The sequence below is a fragment of the Aptenodytes patagonicus genome, chromosome 14, assembly GCF_965638725.1.
Source record: "Aptenodytes patagonicus chromosome 14, bAptPat1.pri.cur, whole genome shotgun sequence".
In the NCBI taxonomy this organism is placed as follows: Eukaryota; Metazoa; Chordata; class Aves; order Sphenisciformes; family Spheniscidae; genus Aptenodytes; species Aptenodytes patagonicus.
In genome coordinates this window covers 9,105,064-9,120,477 of record NC_134962.1, presented here as the reverse complement: position 1 = coordinate 9,120,477, position 15,414 = coordinate 9,105,064, and the positions used below count along the sequence as shown (strand labels likewise).

Below are 15,414 nucleotides of genomic sequence, written 5' to 3'. Positions count from 1 at the left end.
ACAAACACACAGAATACAAAATTATTCCACACATATGATTCTTTTTCTTATCCAAAGAATACTCCTTCTTTCCAGTCTAGGAACAATTTTACAAAGAACAAATCACTGTACTCATCTGTATTTCCTCTTAAACTACACAAGCTATTATCAGTTCTGTAGAAACTGTTCTGTAAATCTGCTTTAACATACATGTATATATGTGCTGAGGAAAGAAAGGGAACCAATTGGTATATATTTAAAATACTATCTGCAAACCACAGAACAAAGATAAGAAATTATGTAGGGTTTTTTATGTCCTTGCTTGTATTTATTTCAAAATCATCTTTAGCTTCTGCTGAATAATGATTCATTTCTAAATGCAAAAGATCATTTAGCTTTGTGTTCTTTATTAAGACTTCATTATTTTTACAAAAATAGAATAGAGCATTAGTCTTTATTAGATTTTAGTTTAACATACAGTTCATTTATTTTGAAAGGAGCATTTTGGGATACAATATATTTAGTTTATTATTGGTGGTTTGTTTAATTGTTAGTTTATAGCAGGTCTTCTGGTCACCACACAAGTTATCAAGGTTCTGCGATTATATATTAAAAACCACACAGATGTCAGAAAATGTTTTTCTAAAAAAGTTAATTTAAGCTAAGCTATCATGTTGTAGCAAACAAGGTCAAGAGTCCCTTTAAGAAAGAGACTATTTCATTGCCTCCCAGTTTAGATTCTCCATAGACACGGTCCACAAATGAAATAGGAACCTGTTGAAACAAGCAAAACTATTTGTAAAGTTCAAAACCTAAATAATCAGATATTCTGTAAACAAAAGAATGGCCTTTGAACTACAGCATGTTTAGACATGGGAAGAAGGCAAGCACCAGATTGGCTTCCTTTGTGTCAGTTCTTCTTACTATGGGGCTTTAATGATGCCCCATAGCTGGGGAGCATGAAATTATTTTATCACTTTTAAAGATGATCCAAAGACATTACTCAGTGGCTGGATGATACACCAGTCAGGACAAACTTAATACCTTCAGTGCACTAAAAGCCTGGGGGCTTAAAATGAACCTTCACCACTTTCCTTGTTAGCTAAATTCAATACCTTTGAGTCAATGCCTCAGGAAGGCAAAAATCTCCTGCCACCATGAAACAGCATTCTGCTCAACCTCACCACTGGCTAGGAGATGACACCTGAACATGGCAATTAGTGCATATTTTACAAGCAATACCTGTCTTCATTGGTCTTTGACCATTTTATAGATTATTTACAGGATTAAAGGGCATTTGAAACACTAATTTTGGTTTCCTTACTTAAATGATTGTACTGTCCAGCTTAACTCACTACTCATGAAATCTTAGGAACGTACTGCTTTTCAGTAATTTGACCACGTACAAATGGCATATGACAGGACATTCTGCCAATGCTGTATTAGAATATTCAAGAATTTCCATATATGTTTGTGTGCAAAATTAAAATACTTCAGGGGCTAAAATAAAGAATTGCATTTGCAAAAGTCATTAAAAAATTGGCTTAGCATTCTGCTGGCAGTTTCAACCAGAAATCATCTGGCAAGCGGAACACAAAAATCACCACACCCTTGCATCTGTGCCAGGACTGAGGATTTCTCACAATTCTACCGGATCAGTCCACGGTAGAAGAGAACCCAGGGCAAGACGGTAAGGAAGATACCTAAAAAGGCATGCAGATAGACTCAACAATGACTCTGGCCTTCTTAGTAGGGTCCCTTTGATGATCCCAGTAAGCTTCCTGGCAACTACAGACAGCTGATCTACAGGGCATGGACAGAAATCACTGACTATGTAGTCAGTGCAGGATGTCAGAAGTGACATTTCCTGACCAGTGATGAAAGAATGGTTAATATCTCATCTAATAAAAGGTATCCAGTCTTTCCCTTCAGTATAAGAATTAACCACCTGTGTTGTTGCTGGACTTTGCCTTTCTTGCGAAGGCGAAGTTCTATCATTAGTCTTAAAGGAAGCATTTTCAAAAGGGTGTATTCCACGCACTGTGGTACGTTTCACATACGGTAAAGAAGTACAGCAAAATGAAACAGGTGCATACAAGACTATTCACGTAGAGCTTGTGTCAGTTCATCTCATCATCTATTTGTTCCTTTTAGACTGGCAGGTCCCAATCTTCATTTTCAACTTTGCTTAAGAAATATTTTACCCTCACAACTGTATCTACATTTTACAACTGCATAAAAACTCCTATTCTGCCTGCAGAGTTGCAGCACCAGCAAACCAGGAATTAGACATGCACGTGTCACCTCTTCTGGAATTCAGTATTACCATTTGGATAATTACAACATATATAAAGATCATAAGTATTGATCAGGAAATACCATATCAATGTACTTGAAACATAATGGAAAATTGTCCTGCCCCGGGAGGTTACAACATTGAGATGATACAGAGAACAGTAAGAAAACAATAGTCTTATTTATAGGTCTATGTCAGCAATCTGAACACTGTCAAGTTTGTTACAGATATCACAATGGAAATCTTGAAGACAAGGCCAAAGCAGAATAACAAAGCAACTTTTCAGGTGTTAGAGAGAACCCTTGCCACATGTGAGAAACCAGAGGAGGGAAGATGCTGCTTAGTTGAGAATGTAACAGATGAATTGTGGAGGACGGCATAACTGACCCATCACAAAACAGAGCCCATGTCTCAATGCTGACTGGGAGACATGAGGCCTAGTGAAGACTGTCCGTCAGGCTGTGAACCGCAAGACAAATATCTTATATTTGGTGCTATACAACCAGTAGAGGCATGTAAATAAATGAGGGGTGGGATCAAATAAACAGAAAAGAGGTCTTTGCAGCAGCAGCCTGAAGAGGTATAAGCAACCCAAGATTGCATTTTTTTAAAGCCAAAGAAGTGTATTTTACTGTTTTAAAAATGTATAGTAAATAAAACCTCATTTCACCCTAGGTTTCAGTATCTGGATGTATAGACAGGCGAGGATTTAATTCAGCAATATTAGAAAGCAATATGTGAATGCAGCTGGATGTGAAGACCAAAGAAATTAGGGTCAAACCCCAGCCACAGACAGGATAGTGATGTTGCTCCATAAGGCAGAAAGGTGGAAGAAAAGAGCTTGCTTTATTGTGTGGAAATACTCTACCCGATGTTGATAAAGAAATGCAATACGTAAAGTTCAGAGAGAGAAGTACCAGCAACAGAGTTCTCTGACAATTCACAGTCATGAAAATGATGATGAAGAACTGGTTCTGAGATTTGGCTGTAGAGAGAATTCCAGCAAATCGTTTTTAAAGACACCAGCAAGAGCAATTCAATGAAAAATAAAAAGCAGCAATCAGACTGCTGGAAATACAGGATCTAACAATTGTTTGGAGTTCTTTTTCAATGATTGTAGGCAGCACATTCAAAGAGTTCAGAAGTGAAAAGTTGTGATAGCTGGAAAGTTGGAAAAGAACAAGGCAATAAATGACAGAGAACAGAATAAATCTGAAATAGAATCAGGTTGCTGGAGAAAACAAAATGATTTGAAAAGACCTAACTAGAGATGTCTGTATAATATGGAGGAGGAAAGAAAGGGCTCGGAGCAGCTTCATAGTATATTTTGACTTCTTTACCTCCTTTAAAGAACCTTGCAAAATTGTATGCAGCTAAAGAAATGGCAACAGGAAGAGGGAAGGATCTGAGAAGCATATCAGCCAGGGGAATAAGTAACTGGAATTTCGGATCTGGTATTCACCTGGAAAAGTTGGAAAAAATATAGAGTTCTACATATATAATTTCTTTGTATCGATTTGAAAATCTTGCTGCTTCTTGGAAGTACACAAAATTTCCCATGCCCCCAGTAATGTGTATCTACATTTAAATGAAAGCACAATATACTCATCAAAACTTTTACTATACCTCTCCAATGGTATATCCTAACTGTCTAGCCCGAACAATCATCTCCATCTGGAAGACGTATCCTTTAGAAACACATTTTTCCATTAGTTTCTGTAACACTTCTTTTCTGTATAACCTGTAAACGATTACAAAGAAAATGAAACCTGAAGCACGATTTCTGAACTTCGGAAATCAACATAGTGTGTAGGAATCTTAACTGTAATCACTCACTCATATCATCACTATTTTAAAAAAAATCTGTAACAAAGTCATAGGAGCAACAGTTCTTGCAATCTAGTCTACTATTTCTTACACCCTTTCCAAACAGATTTCATAGTCTTCAGTAAAGAAGGTCTGTTCTTACTCCAGTTCCTTGTTCAGCAGTGCCTTAATTTCAAATACACTTTATGAATTGCAAACCAGACCCATACCTGAAACTCCCTGTTAAGTCTGATGCACCTGGTCTCAGCAAAACCTGAGTTATAAAATTGGCACCACGACTGTGAAAGAAAACACGAATGTCAAAATTGCTCAGTACACAATTCCGAAAGATCAAGCAGAATTTCTAGAAAATAAGTAAATATCATCCTACTAGCAAAAAAAAAAGAAACCTTTTATTGCTTAATAGGAAAAAATTATATTTCTAATACGTTTTCACTGCTAGATTTGACTAAATAAATCATAGAAGCTTGAAATCAAAAGCTAACATTTTGTTTTTCAAATGTAGACGATTAGTAGATTATTGAACTTCTCTATGAAGGAGAAAACAATGATTTTTTAGAAATTAGGTTTACAATCTGGTTCTTTATGGTAGAACTGTCAGTACAACTACACACTAACACAATACAAAAGAAATAAGCTTGATAACAGTCAAAACAACATTTTTCTTCTGACTTAACATTCACTGTAAGTGGAGAATAAAAATGTTTCCTGGACAAATGTGAGACTTGGATTTAGAAAAATCAAGGTTCAGTTTTGGTTTACACTGCTTTCATAGTATGATATGGATAAGCTCCACTGATGAAAAACGTTGTGAGACCGAAAAGCCAGTCATGACTACCTTGCTGAGGGCTGTATTACACACTGATAAGATGTGCAAGTCCTTCACCTTGTCTGGTGTGATGTAAAGGGATTCCTCTGTAATGTCCATTTAGCTCTCTTCCTTTTTTTTGGGTATATATTTTATTTAGATTCACAAAAAAGATGAGCACTTATTCTAGCCATTAAAAAACAGGAGAAACGCAAAGACCGTCCCTGTGATATCATCTCCAGATCAGACTGGTAACACAACTTCTGCTCCTAATTCTTTACTGTAACATATAAATCAGCATTAACTTATGTCTATTCTCTTAAATCAGGTGCAAGAGAAAGACTATGCAGAAACTTGTCGATTACCTCCTTAAAACCTGTCAGTCCCTGTAAACCTGAGATGCCAGCCTCCATGCTTATACGACCTTGACAGAGTTTTCCTCTTCCCTTTTGGGTGAAACCTCTCCCTAGTGTTCACTGTAACCGTTTTCTAGTACGGTCTAAGTAATGATTTACTGACATCGATCGTGCCAGATAATTCTTAACTTATGACAAATCAGAGTGTCAACAGAGGGGTTTAGCAAGTGATTTACTGTTTAGGGAAAGGACCATTACAGCTATTAAAGCTAACTAAATGTGTCTTTCAAACTTGACAAAAGTGTCATAGTCTCAGCTCATTCTTTGGATGATGAAGCTGACTGTCCCAACCTGATGCCATGCAGATTTGTCCACTGTTCCAACACATTTCGCAAGCATAGTCATATCATTACATTCTTTCTTGGTGGGTATTAACTAAAGAATTTGCAAATCATGCACACTTCTATTATTTAATATAATTTTGCAGTACCCAGTACTATTGACTAAAGACTCAGTTCAGCTCACACAGACTGAGTACTGGGAATTATTATTTCTAAGTAACAAATTTATGTGTAAATATCTAGAAAAATACTAACCTGATTAATTTTCTTTTCAAATCCCAGCCATATACTCCTCCGTTTCCTTTATATCTTGTTCCAGATACAATATCAAAATTGCCTTCTTTCTGCTTTCTAGAAGCAATTGGTTTTATCAGAAAAACAGGAGGAATATTTGTATGAAGGTAGTACAAATTTCAAAATAAGAACAATCACTCTTTTAGTACAAAATCTGTATTTTACAAACCTTTGAACAAATAAGTAGAGAAGAGAGGAAAGCAATAGTTATGGTGGTTATAAGCATTATGCATTTAAAAACCTGTTATTTGTTCTCTTATAAAGAGCTATTTCAGGGAATCTTATGATTATCTTTTACCAACTATGTCACAGAATTTCATAGACGACTTCATAAATAATTTATAAAGACCGACTTATGCATTTTTAAAGCCTCTCTCTAGTACAAAAGACAGAATGATTTTAAATACAGATTTAAATATTTAAATTACACAAACCCATAGTAAGGGGACAAGTCTAGAACTATCCTTAGTCCATACCATGCCTGACTGCTGCAGAACCTTATCTAAAATTTTAGGTCTCCAGAACTACCTAGCAAGAAAGTTGAAAATTACACAGACTGCTGCCCTTGGCCTCCAATGTAATGCCTGTTGACCATTTCTCACGAACTGAAATGTTACAGGGAGAGGAAGGTAAGAGGTACACAAAAGTATTTCACCAATAATTGAGGACATGGTCCTCCGATCAATATCCCTATATGCACACATGATAAAATGATTAGAAGATGACATTTATATATACGCTTTTCAAAGCTGAACAACCATTACAAGGAAGAAAAGTATTTAGCCCCACATGCTCTCTGTTACTTTAAGCTTGGGGATTTTTGCTCTAGTTAGGAAATAATTATTTTTCTGGATTATTTTGGGACAAATCTAATGAGGTCCAATCACTTTTATTTGAATTCTTGCCTTGACAATTTTCTGACTACAGCTAGACAGCTATACAATATAAAGCTTTCAAATATTACTATGAAACAGTAAATGTTCAGAAGTCATTCTCTCATACTACAATTGGTACCTACCTGATAAATTCTGGAATAAATTTTGGCTGAAATGGAAGGAAAACAGATCAGAAAAGAAAAAGGGGCAGGGGTAAAAAAAAATCAATGAGAATTTACTTAGATTAAAAACACAGTACCTAAAATACAGACTTACATGGTGAGAGAGGTCAGCATCCATAATAACAATAAAATTCCCAGTGGCGTGCTTCATTCCATGAATATAAGCAGTGCCTGATGAAAACAGTACAGAAATAATTTCCCTCACTATTTTAACGTATGCAATCTTCTAGCCACAGTCTTTGCTTATTTTCTAAAAATCTCTAAGTTATACTACAAAAAACTCCTAACATTTATTTTAAAATGTATCAGTGGTCAAACATTAAAATTATTTTTCCTTTTCCCTACAATTTCAGCACTAGATTTTATAAATACAAACCTTGGCAAACCCTACTGCATGGAGAAATGCACGGAGAAACATGACTTGATAAGTGGGACACTATTTGAAATAACATTTCCAGAAGTGCCGTAAGCACTTAGGAGCCACAGAAAACTGGAAATAGGACACAGGCAAGAAAATAATCACTGACAGTTAAAAAAAACTTGCTTTCTAGACTCAGGATTTACTATTAGTAGTATATAGATTTTGGGTTGTTCTCCTTGACACCATGAATTATATCCTGATACCTAACCTGAAGAGAGTCTTTTTTTTCTTACTTTAGATTTTGTTGCATTTTATTCATCCTGTACGAACCAGGGTAGCTATCTTGATAAGAGCTGGAACAAGTCTTGCTATTACAGTTTTCCTCAACAATGCAAATTTCTGATCCGAGTCACATCGTTCAAAAGACAGCACTGCTTCCAAGGACAGTACAGCAGCACAACAGAGATAAAAACTGGCATATACTCTTCACTGATCCAAATTACTCTTGAGTCTGTCCGTTAACTTCATAAGGAATAGATAAAACTGAAAACAAAACACTCTCAGCTGTTGTCCTTAGCAGGCACTCTCACAGAAAACTAAACTCCTGGTTAATGAACAACCTGTCTTTCCTTTCTTTTCCATGTTGTTTACAAAGTTACACAGTAGGAGTGTCAGTCACAGATTTGTGTACTGTGCATGATTAGTAGATATGGTACATGAAAAATTTAAATTCAGTCAGTTTTAATCCATAATACTGGTCAAATTAGGACAAACGATGAAAAGGCAGAAAACAAAAATAAAGATATGTAGGCTTTTTGGAGCTTCTTAGATAAATGAGATGTAGAAAAAAGTATAGAAAGGTGATTTAAATAGACAATTCAATATCAAAATTAGAATTTTATTTTTGTTCAGTGGACCGGAGAAATTATTTAGCTGCAGTACTCGGTACAGAAGACACGTCAAATGTTTTACAACCACATGGAAGTGGGGGTTGCCAAGACATTTAGCAAGAAAGGCAGATACTGATTAACAATAAATCAAACAAGGTATTGCATTTATCATTTTCTCCATTCCTATTATAAGAGAGAAGGGATAAGGGTACAACATGACTCTTAACAGATGAAAATATCTCCACTTTATTTTAGGATAGTTTCCATACTACAAGTTTTAATGTCATTTATGACTTCCTAGGGTATCTGGCTTTTTCCTAAAGCAAATAATGACAAACTTGATTTACATATTCTGTGAAATATGGCATCAGAGCTATAAAGTTGCAGTCCTGCACCATTCCATGCAAATTTTAATGATCAGTCTCAGCACTACAAGATTGGCTCCCAAATTAGCGAGATTTCTGCAATACAAGTAACTTTTGCAATGTACTTCAAAGCCTTCAATTCACATGTTGGTTAATAGCTGAGACAATACTTAGTAGTTTGAGTGCTGGACATCTGTCAGATACCTATTTTTTCATTTAATTAGAGTAATAATTCACACTGAAATGGGTTTAACTGTCAAGAGCTCTGTCCAAATACGTGTCAGAAAAACATCCCAGCCTTCTCTGGAGATTGCATGAACTATGGTCCCATTTTTGAAGCATCCTACACATGGGTAGATTGCACAGAAAGTACCACTGTCCCCTCGGGATCAGTAGGTTCCACACAAATATAGCAGTTACTCTTGTAAAAAGTTACATTTTTTCCTCAATTTAGACCCCTCATTCTGTAATCAGTGAATGCAGTCTGGGAAGGAGAGAAGCAGCATGATGCTAACAGGAACACATAGTGGTACAGAATTGCAGTGACCACAGTTTTCAGGTTTGAGGTTTTGGGGAACTTGTTATAAATAACACACTGTGATTTTTGTGTGTGTGTGGTTTTTAAGCTTGTTCACTTACAAAAAACTTGATGAAAACATATATTCCTGCTTTCGGGCTTTACTGTGATTTTTTCTGGAACTTCATACACTAGAATCAATCGAAGAATACAGCAGATTTTTTTTTTTTTTTTTTTTTTTTTTTTTTAGTACTAACCAGAGTTAATAAGAACTTACCGAGTCCCAACTTTCTTGCTCTGGGTCTTAGAAGCTGCAGGATATATTAAAATATGCACATATTACTTGAAGTACAGTTTTTAATTAATTTTAGTGACACCTTAAAATTCACTATTTTTGAGGTATAAAAATATTTTAAAATGTACTTTTCATTTTTAGAAATCTAGATAACATATCAAAATAAATTTATCTGTCAAAATACAGGAGAAACAAACCATTATATTAAACAGGTATTTGATCAGGTCATATTTAAAAACAAACCCCTTTTAAGCGTTACTTAGTAGTTCTGCAGTAAAAAAAACAAAATTAAAAGCACCATCTTAGTTACTAAAGGATTTCCTCAAATTCCATTATATGAAATACAGTTACAAATCCGAACAACAGTCTCCCCAGCACCATTACTTTTAAGGAATGACAAACACTAACAGCAAATATTTTAGCAAGTTTCCCAAAGTGAAGTGATTTAGCATATTTAGTACTGAATATAAATTTCAAGATATTCATGTGCATACAGATATAACCCATGAATAATGACCATATAACAATATTATTAATCTTTCAGAATATGAGTGACCAAGCCTTAAACCTGTGCCAAGTATCCTCAGCTCCTGCAAGGCCATATGAAGTGCAGGGGGGAAACGGGGCACTGCCACTAACAAAAGGGAATCTAACTTTTAGATCATCATGACAGTAATTTAACTTTCAACTCTTCCTAAAGTGCCTTTAATATAAGTCAGCATTTGGGGAGGTGAGGGCAGATATTTAAGCAGTCATCTAAATATACTTCAGAAACAAATTTTAAATCTCACTTTTAAATCTTGGCTAATTTTCATGCCTTATCTGAGAGGTCATAAGTAATGTAATTCAGAGAAGGACACAGATATGAAAGAGTAATCATTACTCTGCTGATTTGTTATTTTGGTTTCTGTTGGTATTTTCTTTTCTTTAATAAATAGTTAAATTTGAACATTAACAAAAAGAAAAAAAAATCACTTTGATTCCTCATCTACTTCCTTAAACATGTTGGCCCCTCATTAAGTTAACTGCATACCATGTTCAGTAAGCATAATGTAGTAAGTGAAAAGTCCCATAGAGTTATTTGGACAACGACTCCTGAGCACAAATCAGAACAATGATTTTGCTCAGAAAACAAAGAAAAGAATTTTGTGTAAGAAAAAATAACATTATCAGGAAACAATGAAAATTCACCTAATGAAAAATCACAACTGCAGTAATATCAGTGGGAGCTGATGGCAGTGCCGCCACGTAATTCCACTCAAGTGTGCTTGGCTCAACACTGCTGCAGGGGCTGGTCCACAGATTAAACTTCAAAATCAAACTCCTAAGCAGCGAGGAAAGGTTGGCTAACTATTTTAAAGTTTTCTATTACTAGTATCAAAAAAGAAAAAAAAAAAAAGGGAAAAAAAAGACTCTAATACTTCCTATATACACTGTTCTTAAAGTAATTGCTATAAGTGGTATTTAATTCACAAATACTTTTTAAAACCTTACTTTTACACGGTAATAGATTAGGAAAGTGTCTGACACTGCTTACAGCACAAAACTTTCAAACTGAACGTTGGGTTTTTACACTGTTCTATGATAAAGCTTCTATTGAAGAAAAAAAAAAGGCTTTAATGGCTCATAAAGACTAAATAAATGACACTATCTTGTTGTATGTAATTGATGGCTATATGGTAATATATTAAATAGAAAAAAAAGAAGTGCTGTTATTGAGGAATGCAACTAGACAAATTAAAAATAAATCACAAGACCAGACTAGCTTTCATCTTTCCAATTTCCCTGTTCCTGCAGTCACTTAAGAGGAAGTTGAAGTTTATCCAAACCTCATCTTTCCCTCAGGCACGCACAAAGTACACTAACAACCACTATGCATTACTCAATAGCACACAGCAATACACAAAGTCTTGAAAACATTTTGCAAACATTAATTCATGATTCTGTATATCAGTTCATAACGCTGCTAAGCAGCTGGATGACTATCATAATTTTACATTTGTCTAAAGCGGTGTGCAAAAACTTAACTTGTTTAAGGACGTAAAGAAAGTGCAGAATCCAGGGACTCCGTTCCAGTTCTCTAAGGGCTTCAAGTACTTTCCAATACAATAAAAATGAAAAGAAAAAAAAAAAAAAAAAAAACAAAACCCAGAATATACAACTCACTATTTTATCTGATCCATATATCTTTTCCAATTGTTCAGCAATTTCCTGTGTCCCATCCGGGCTTCCATCATCTATGATGATAATTTCAAAATTGTTTCCACTGAAACGAGAATTATTTTTAAATGAACAAATGGAAAACCCAATCTCTCTACCTATGCCATTTTCAAAGGCAGGAAACTGAGGAACAGAATACAAAGTGATTTTCTGACCGTTAGCGGTACGTGCTATAGCTATCCTTACAGCTGTAGGACTATGCTCGTGGTGGCAACACGCGCCTCGGTGTCACCGTTTCAGGTCTCAAGCTGCGATGGCTGCAGGGCACACCGCAGCAACGCCAGCCTCCTCGTCGCCCCAGCACCACCACAGCAGCCGGTTCCAGCCTCCCCGTTGGGAAAGGCGGACAGCTAAGATCGCCTTTGCGCCTTCACCGGGCAGCCCCTGCTCTCGCGGTTGCTGCAGAACGGATCACAGCCCGTGCGAGACCTCCGACTGAGCTCGTTTCCTAATTAACCTCGGGGCAGAGCTGCGCTCTTCGCTACGGGTTAGACACAGCTGGCTGCGCGCCCTCCCCCGCCACTGGCGAGGAACGCTCCGTACTTCACGGCACGGATACCGCTACTGCCTTCCCAAGCTGTGACGCCATTTTGTAAGCCTGACGGGACGCGTCCTTCCCAGCTCCGCAGGCAGCTGCTCCGAACGTCGCGACTCTATCACAACCTCACACCGCGAGCGCCGAGCCCCTCTGAGCCCGCTCCTCACCGGCCGTCAGCTCCGCCCGAGGGGACGCTTTCGGCCTGTGCTCGCACACCACCTTTTCCCTGCAGCTCTGAAAGCCGCCTCCGTCCCTTCCGCGGAGCGGCGGCCCGCAGCCGGCCCGGGCGGAGGGACGGAGCTCAGCCCCCGGCCCGCTGAGGGGCCCCGGGGCCCTCAGCCCCGTACCGCCCCGGGGCCGGGAGCCCCGCCCGCCGCGGCCGGTACCTCTCCCGGAAGGTGCGCGCCAGGAGCCAGACGACGAGGGGCAGGTTCTCCCGCTCGTTGTAGGTGGGCAGCAGCACCGAGAACTTGTCGGCGCCGCCGGCCGCCATGTCGGCGCGCTGACGCACCCGGAACCGGCGGGGACGCGCCGCAGCCAATCAGTGCACGCGGCGCGGCCGGAACCGCCGGAGCGCTGGGAGCAGCCGGCCGGAAGCGGTAGTGACGCGCTGTCTCGCTCGCTCGCTCCCTCTCCCCTCAGCCATGGCGGGCCGTGCGGAGGCGGCGCGGTTGAGCGCTGAGATCGGCCGGCGGGAGCAGGAGCTGCGCGGCTTACGCGAGCGGCTGGCCGCCGTCCTGGCGGGGGGTGCCCCCGCCGCGGAGGAGGGCGCCCCCGCCTTTCCCGGTGAGCTCTCCCCTCTGCCCGCCCGGGCCTCGCTGAGCACCGCCGACATCCTGCGGTACAGCCGGCAGCTGGTGCTGCCCGAGCTGGGCGTGCGGGGGCAGCTGCTGCTGGCCCGCTCCTCCGTGCTCGTGGTGGGCTGCGGCGGCCTGGGCTGCCCCCTGGCCCAGTACCTGGCCGCGGCCGGCGTCGGCCGCCTAGGGCTGGTGGATCACGACGTGGTGGAGACGAGCAACCTGCACCGGCAGGTGCTGCACGGGGAGGCGCGCCGAGGGCTCCCTAAGGCCGTATCTGCCGCGGCCGCCCTGCGGCTGCTGAACTCCACCGTACAGTACGTGCCCTACTGCGGCGCCCTGAGCCCTGGCACTGCCCTAGAGCTGGTGCGGCAGTACGACATCGTCGCCGACTGCTCCGATAACGTCCCCACCAGGTACTTGGTGAATGACGCCTGTGTCCTGGCTGGGAAACCCCTAGTGTCCGGCAGTGCCCTCCGGCTGGAGGGGCAGCTGGTCGTGTACAACTACCAGGGAGGGCCCTGCTACAGGTGTCTCTTCCCCAAGCCCCCTCCACCAGAGACGGTGACTAACTGTGCGGATGGGGGAGTGCTGGGTGTCGTGCCAGGCATCATGGGGTGCATCCAGGCCTTGGAAGTGCTGAAGATTGCTTCGGGAATGGGTTCCTCCTTCAGTCAGTTCATGCTGATGTTTGATGCCCGTGAAGGGAGATTTCGCAACATCAAGTTAAGACCAAAGAAACCAGACTGTGCCGTTTGTGGTGACAATCCATCTGTCACCTGCCTTCAGGATTATGAGGCATTTTGTGGTTCTTCTGCAACAGACAAGTGTAGGACTTTACGTCTGCTGTCCAGTAAGGACAGGGTATCTGTAGAGGAGTACAAAAAACTGTTGGATGAGCAAGTTCCTCATGTATTGTTAGATGTTCGGCCACAGGTAGAAGTGGATATCTGTCGCCTGTTACATGCTGTCCACATTCCTTTGAGTAAATTAGAAGAAAAAGACGAAGAATGTCTGGGATATTTAGAAAAAAGAATTTGTGAAGAAAAGCAGAGAACTAATGACCAAACATCTTTTCCTGTATATGTTGTTTGCAAATTAGGAAATGACTCTCAGAAGGCTGTAAGAATTCTGCAGGAGTTGCCTGTCAAAGAATTTGGTTCTGTGTTAGCTAAGGATATTAAAGGGGGGCTCATGGCTTGGGCCAGTAAAATTGACCCAACGTTTCCTCAGTATTAGAAATTTAAATGGTGAAAAAACCCCACGGATTTTCATAGTAAATTCCATAGGGTTTCATCTTCTCTGTGTAATGCCTATATCACGTGGATAAAACAGGAGATAGAAATACCATGTTGCTTTTTTTAATGGTAATTTTTTTCCAAAAGACCTGTGTATTTTTGTAGATGTCTGATTACTTTTATAAAAATGTGAAACTATCCATGGAAATTGAAAGAAATGTGTTTCTTGGCTATTGTTTAATAGTGAAAACTTGGAATAACTACTTAATCGTGCATGTGGTAATTGAGAATGACTCCGAATTAGTAATTATAGCCTGGAGAATGACAAAGAACAGGAGTCAAGTGTTGAAAATTTTTACTCATTCTCCTAACTGCCTAACAAATTGAAACAGTGCATGCAGTGATTAAAAAAAATAACTAACTGTTAATCTCTAGCTGGTCAGTAGCGCTATTAAGCCTATCATAGGGAATTGCCAAGACAATGCTGACAAGACTGTTTTTGTCAACATCTTTCAGTTCTCTGCAGGAGCATTGTGTATTTATGAAAGAGAACTGCTCGCTGCAAATAGCAGCACCCACAGCAAGGGTGTTCTGTTAAGAACTTCCAGGGGCATCCATCCTCATTTGTTGGCTGGCAAAAAAGTGTATTCCCCAACTTGTATAGAGAAACCGAAGCTAAATGTTAATAAGACGTAAGTTTGAGTGCAGAAGGTTTGTAAAACATACAGAAAATGCTTTTGTGAGGGCTTAGAAGATTTCGGAGATTGAGAGATGAAGAGGAGGTGAGAGGGACAAAAATAGATATGCGGCCTCCCTTCTGCAAATACAAAGTTCGTAAGTTTTCTCCCTGTTTGTTGTGGTGGTTGCATATCCCCAGTGGTACTGCATTATTTTGTTAAGTGGCATGAAGAGCTACGCATATCTAAAAAGTTCTCTTCGACGAACTGAATGAAAAGAAAGAGAAATAAATAGCTTGTCAACAGAGAGCTGCCTGAGTCCTCATCTCTTAAGCATAGTAATTATCTTCTTATTATATTAATTAAGGTGTGGATTTCCTTTGCTTTCTAGGGAGGAAAAAAACACCTGTCATGACTAATCTTTGCATTATACAAGGGCAAAAAAAAGCATAGTATCATTATAATTAGTAGTCGAAAAGGCATATTTTAGTAAAATAAATTTGAGAACATGCACACCACCTGCTTTATTATAACATGCCGTGGGTTCTAGCAATAATA

The 15,414-nt window shown here is 39.6% G+C and overlaps 2 protein-coding genes across 2 annotated transcripts; one reads left to right on the top strand and one right to left on the bottom strand.

The window, feature by feature from the left end:
- Window positions 1–366: 366 nt before the first annotated feature.
- Window positions 367–12,675, bottom strand: DPM1 (dolichyl-phosphate mannosyltransferase subunit 1, catalytic). The gene is made up of 9 exons (XM_076352237.1): window positions 12,531–12,675; window positions 11,553–11,652; window positions 9,369–9,402; window positions 7,053–7,129; window positions 6,920–6,945; window positions 5,863–5,958; window positions 4,312–4,380; window positions 3,902–4,016; window positions 367–753 (listed from the first exon to the last, which is right to left on the bottom strand). Exons 1-9 carry the CDS (start codon window positions 12,635–12,637, stop codon window positions 649–651), a joined length of 729 nt encoding a protein of 242 aa, XP_076208352.1. The 5' UTR covers window positions 12,638–12,675; the 3' UTR covers window positions 367–648.
- A 92-nt stretch (window positions 12,676–12,767) lies between these two features.
- MOCS3 (molybdenum cofactor synthesis 3) lies at window positions 12,768–15,414 on the top strand. The gene has a single exon (XM_076352236.1). The coding sequence runs from the start codon at window positions 12,789–12,791 to the stop codon at window positions 14,178–14,180; it is 1,392 nt and encodes a 463-aa protein (XP_076208351.1). The 5' UTR covers window positions 12,768–12,788; the 3' UTR covers window positions 14,181–15,414.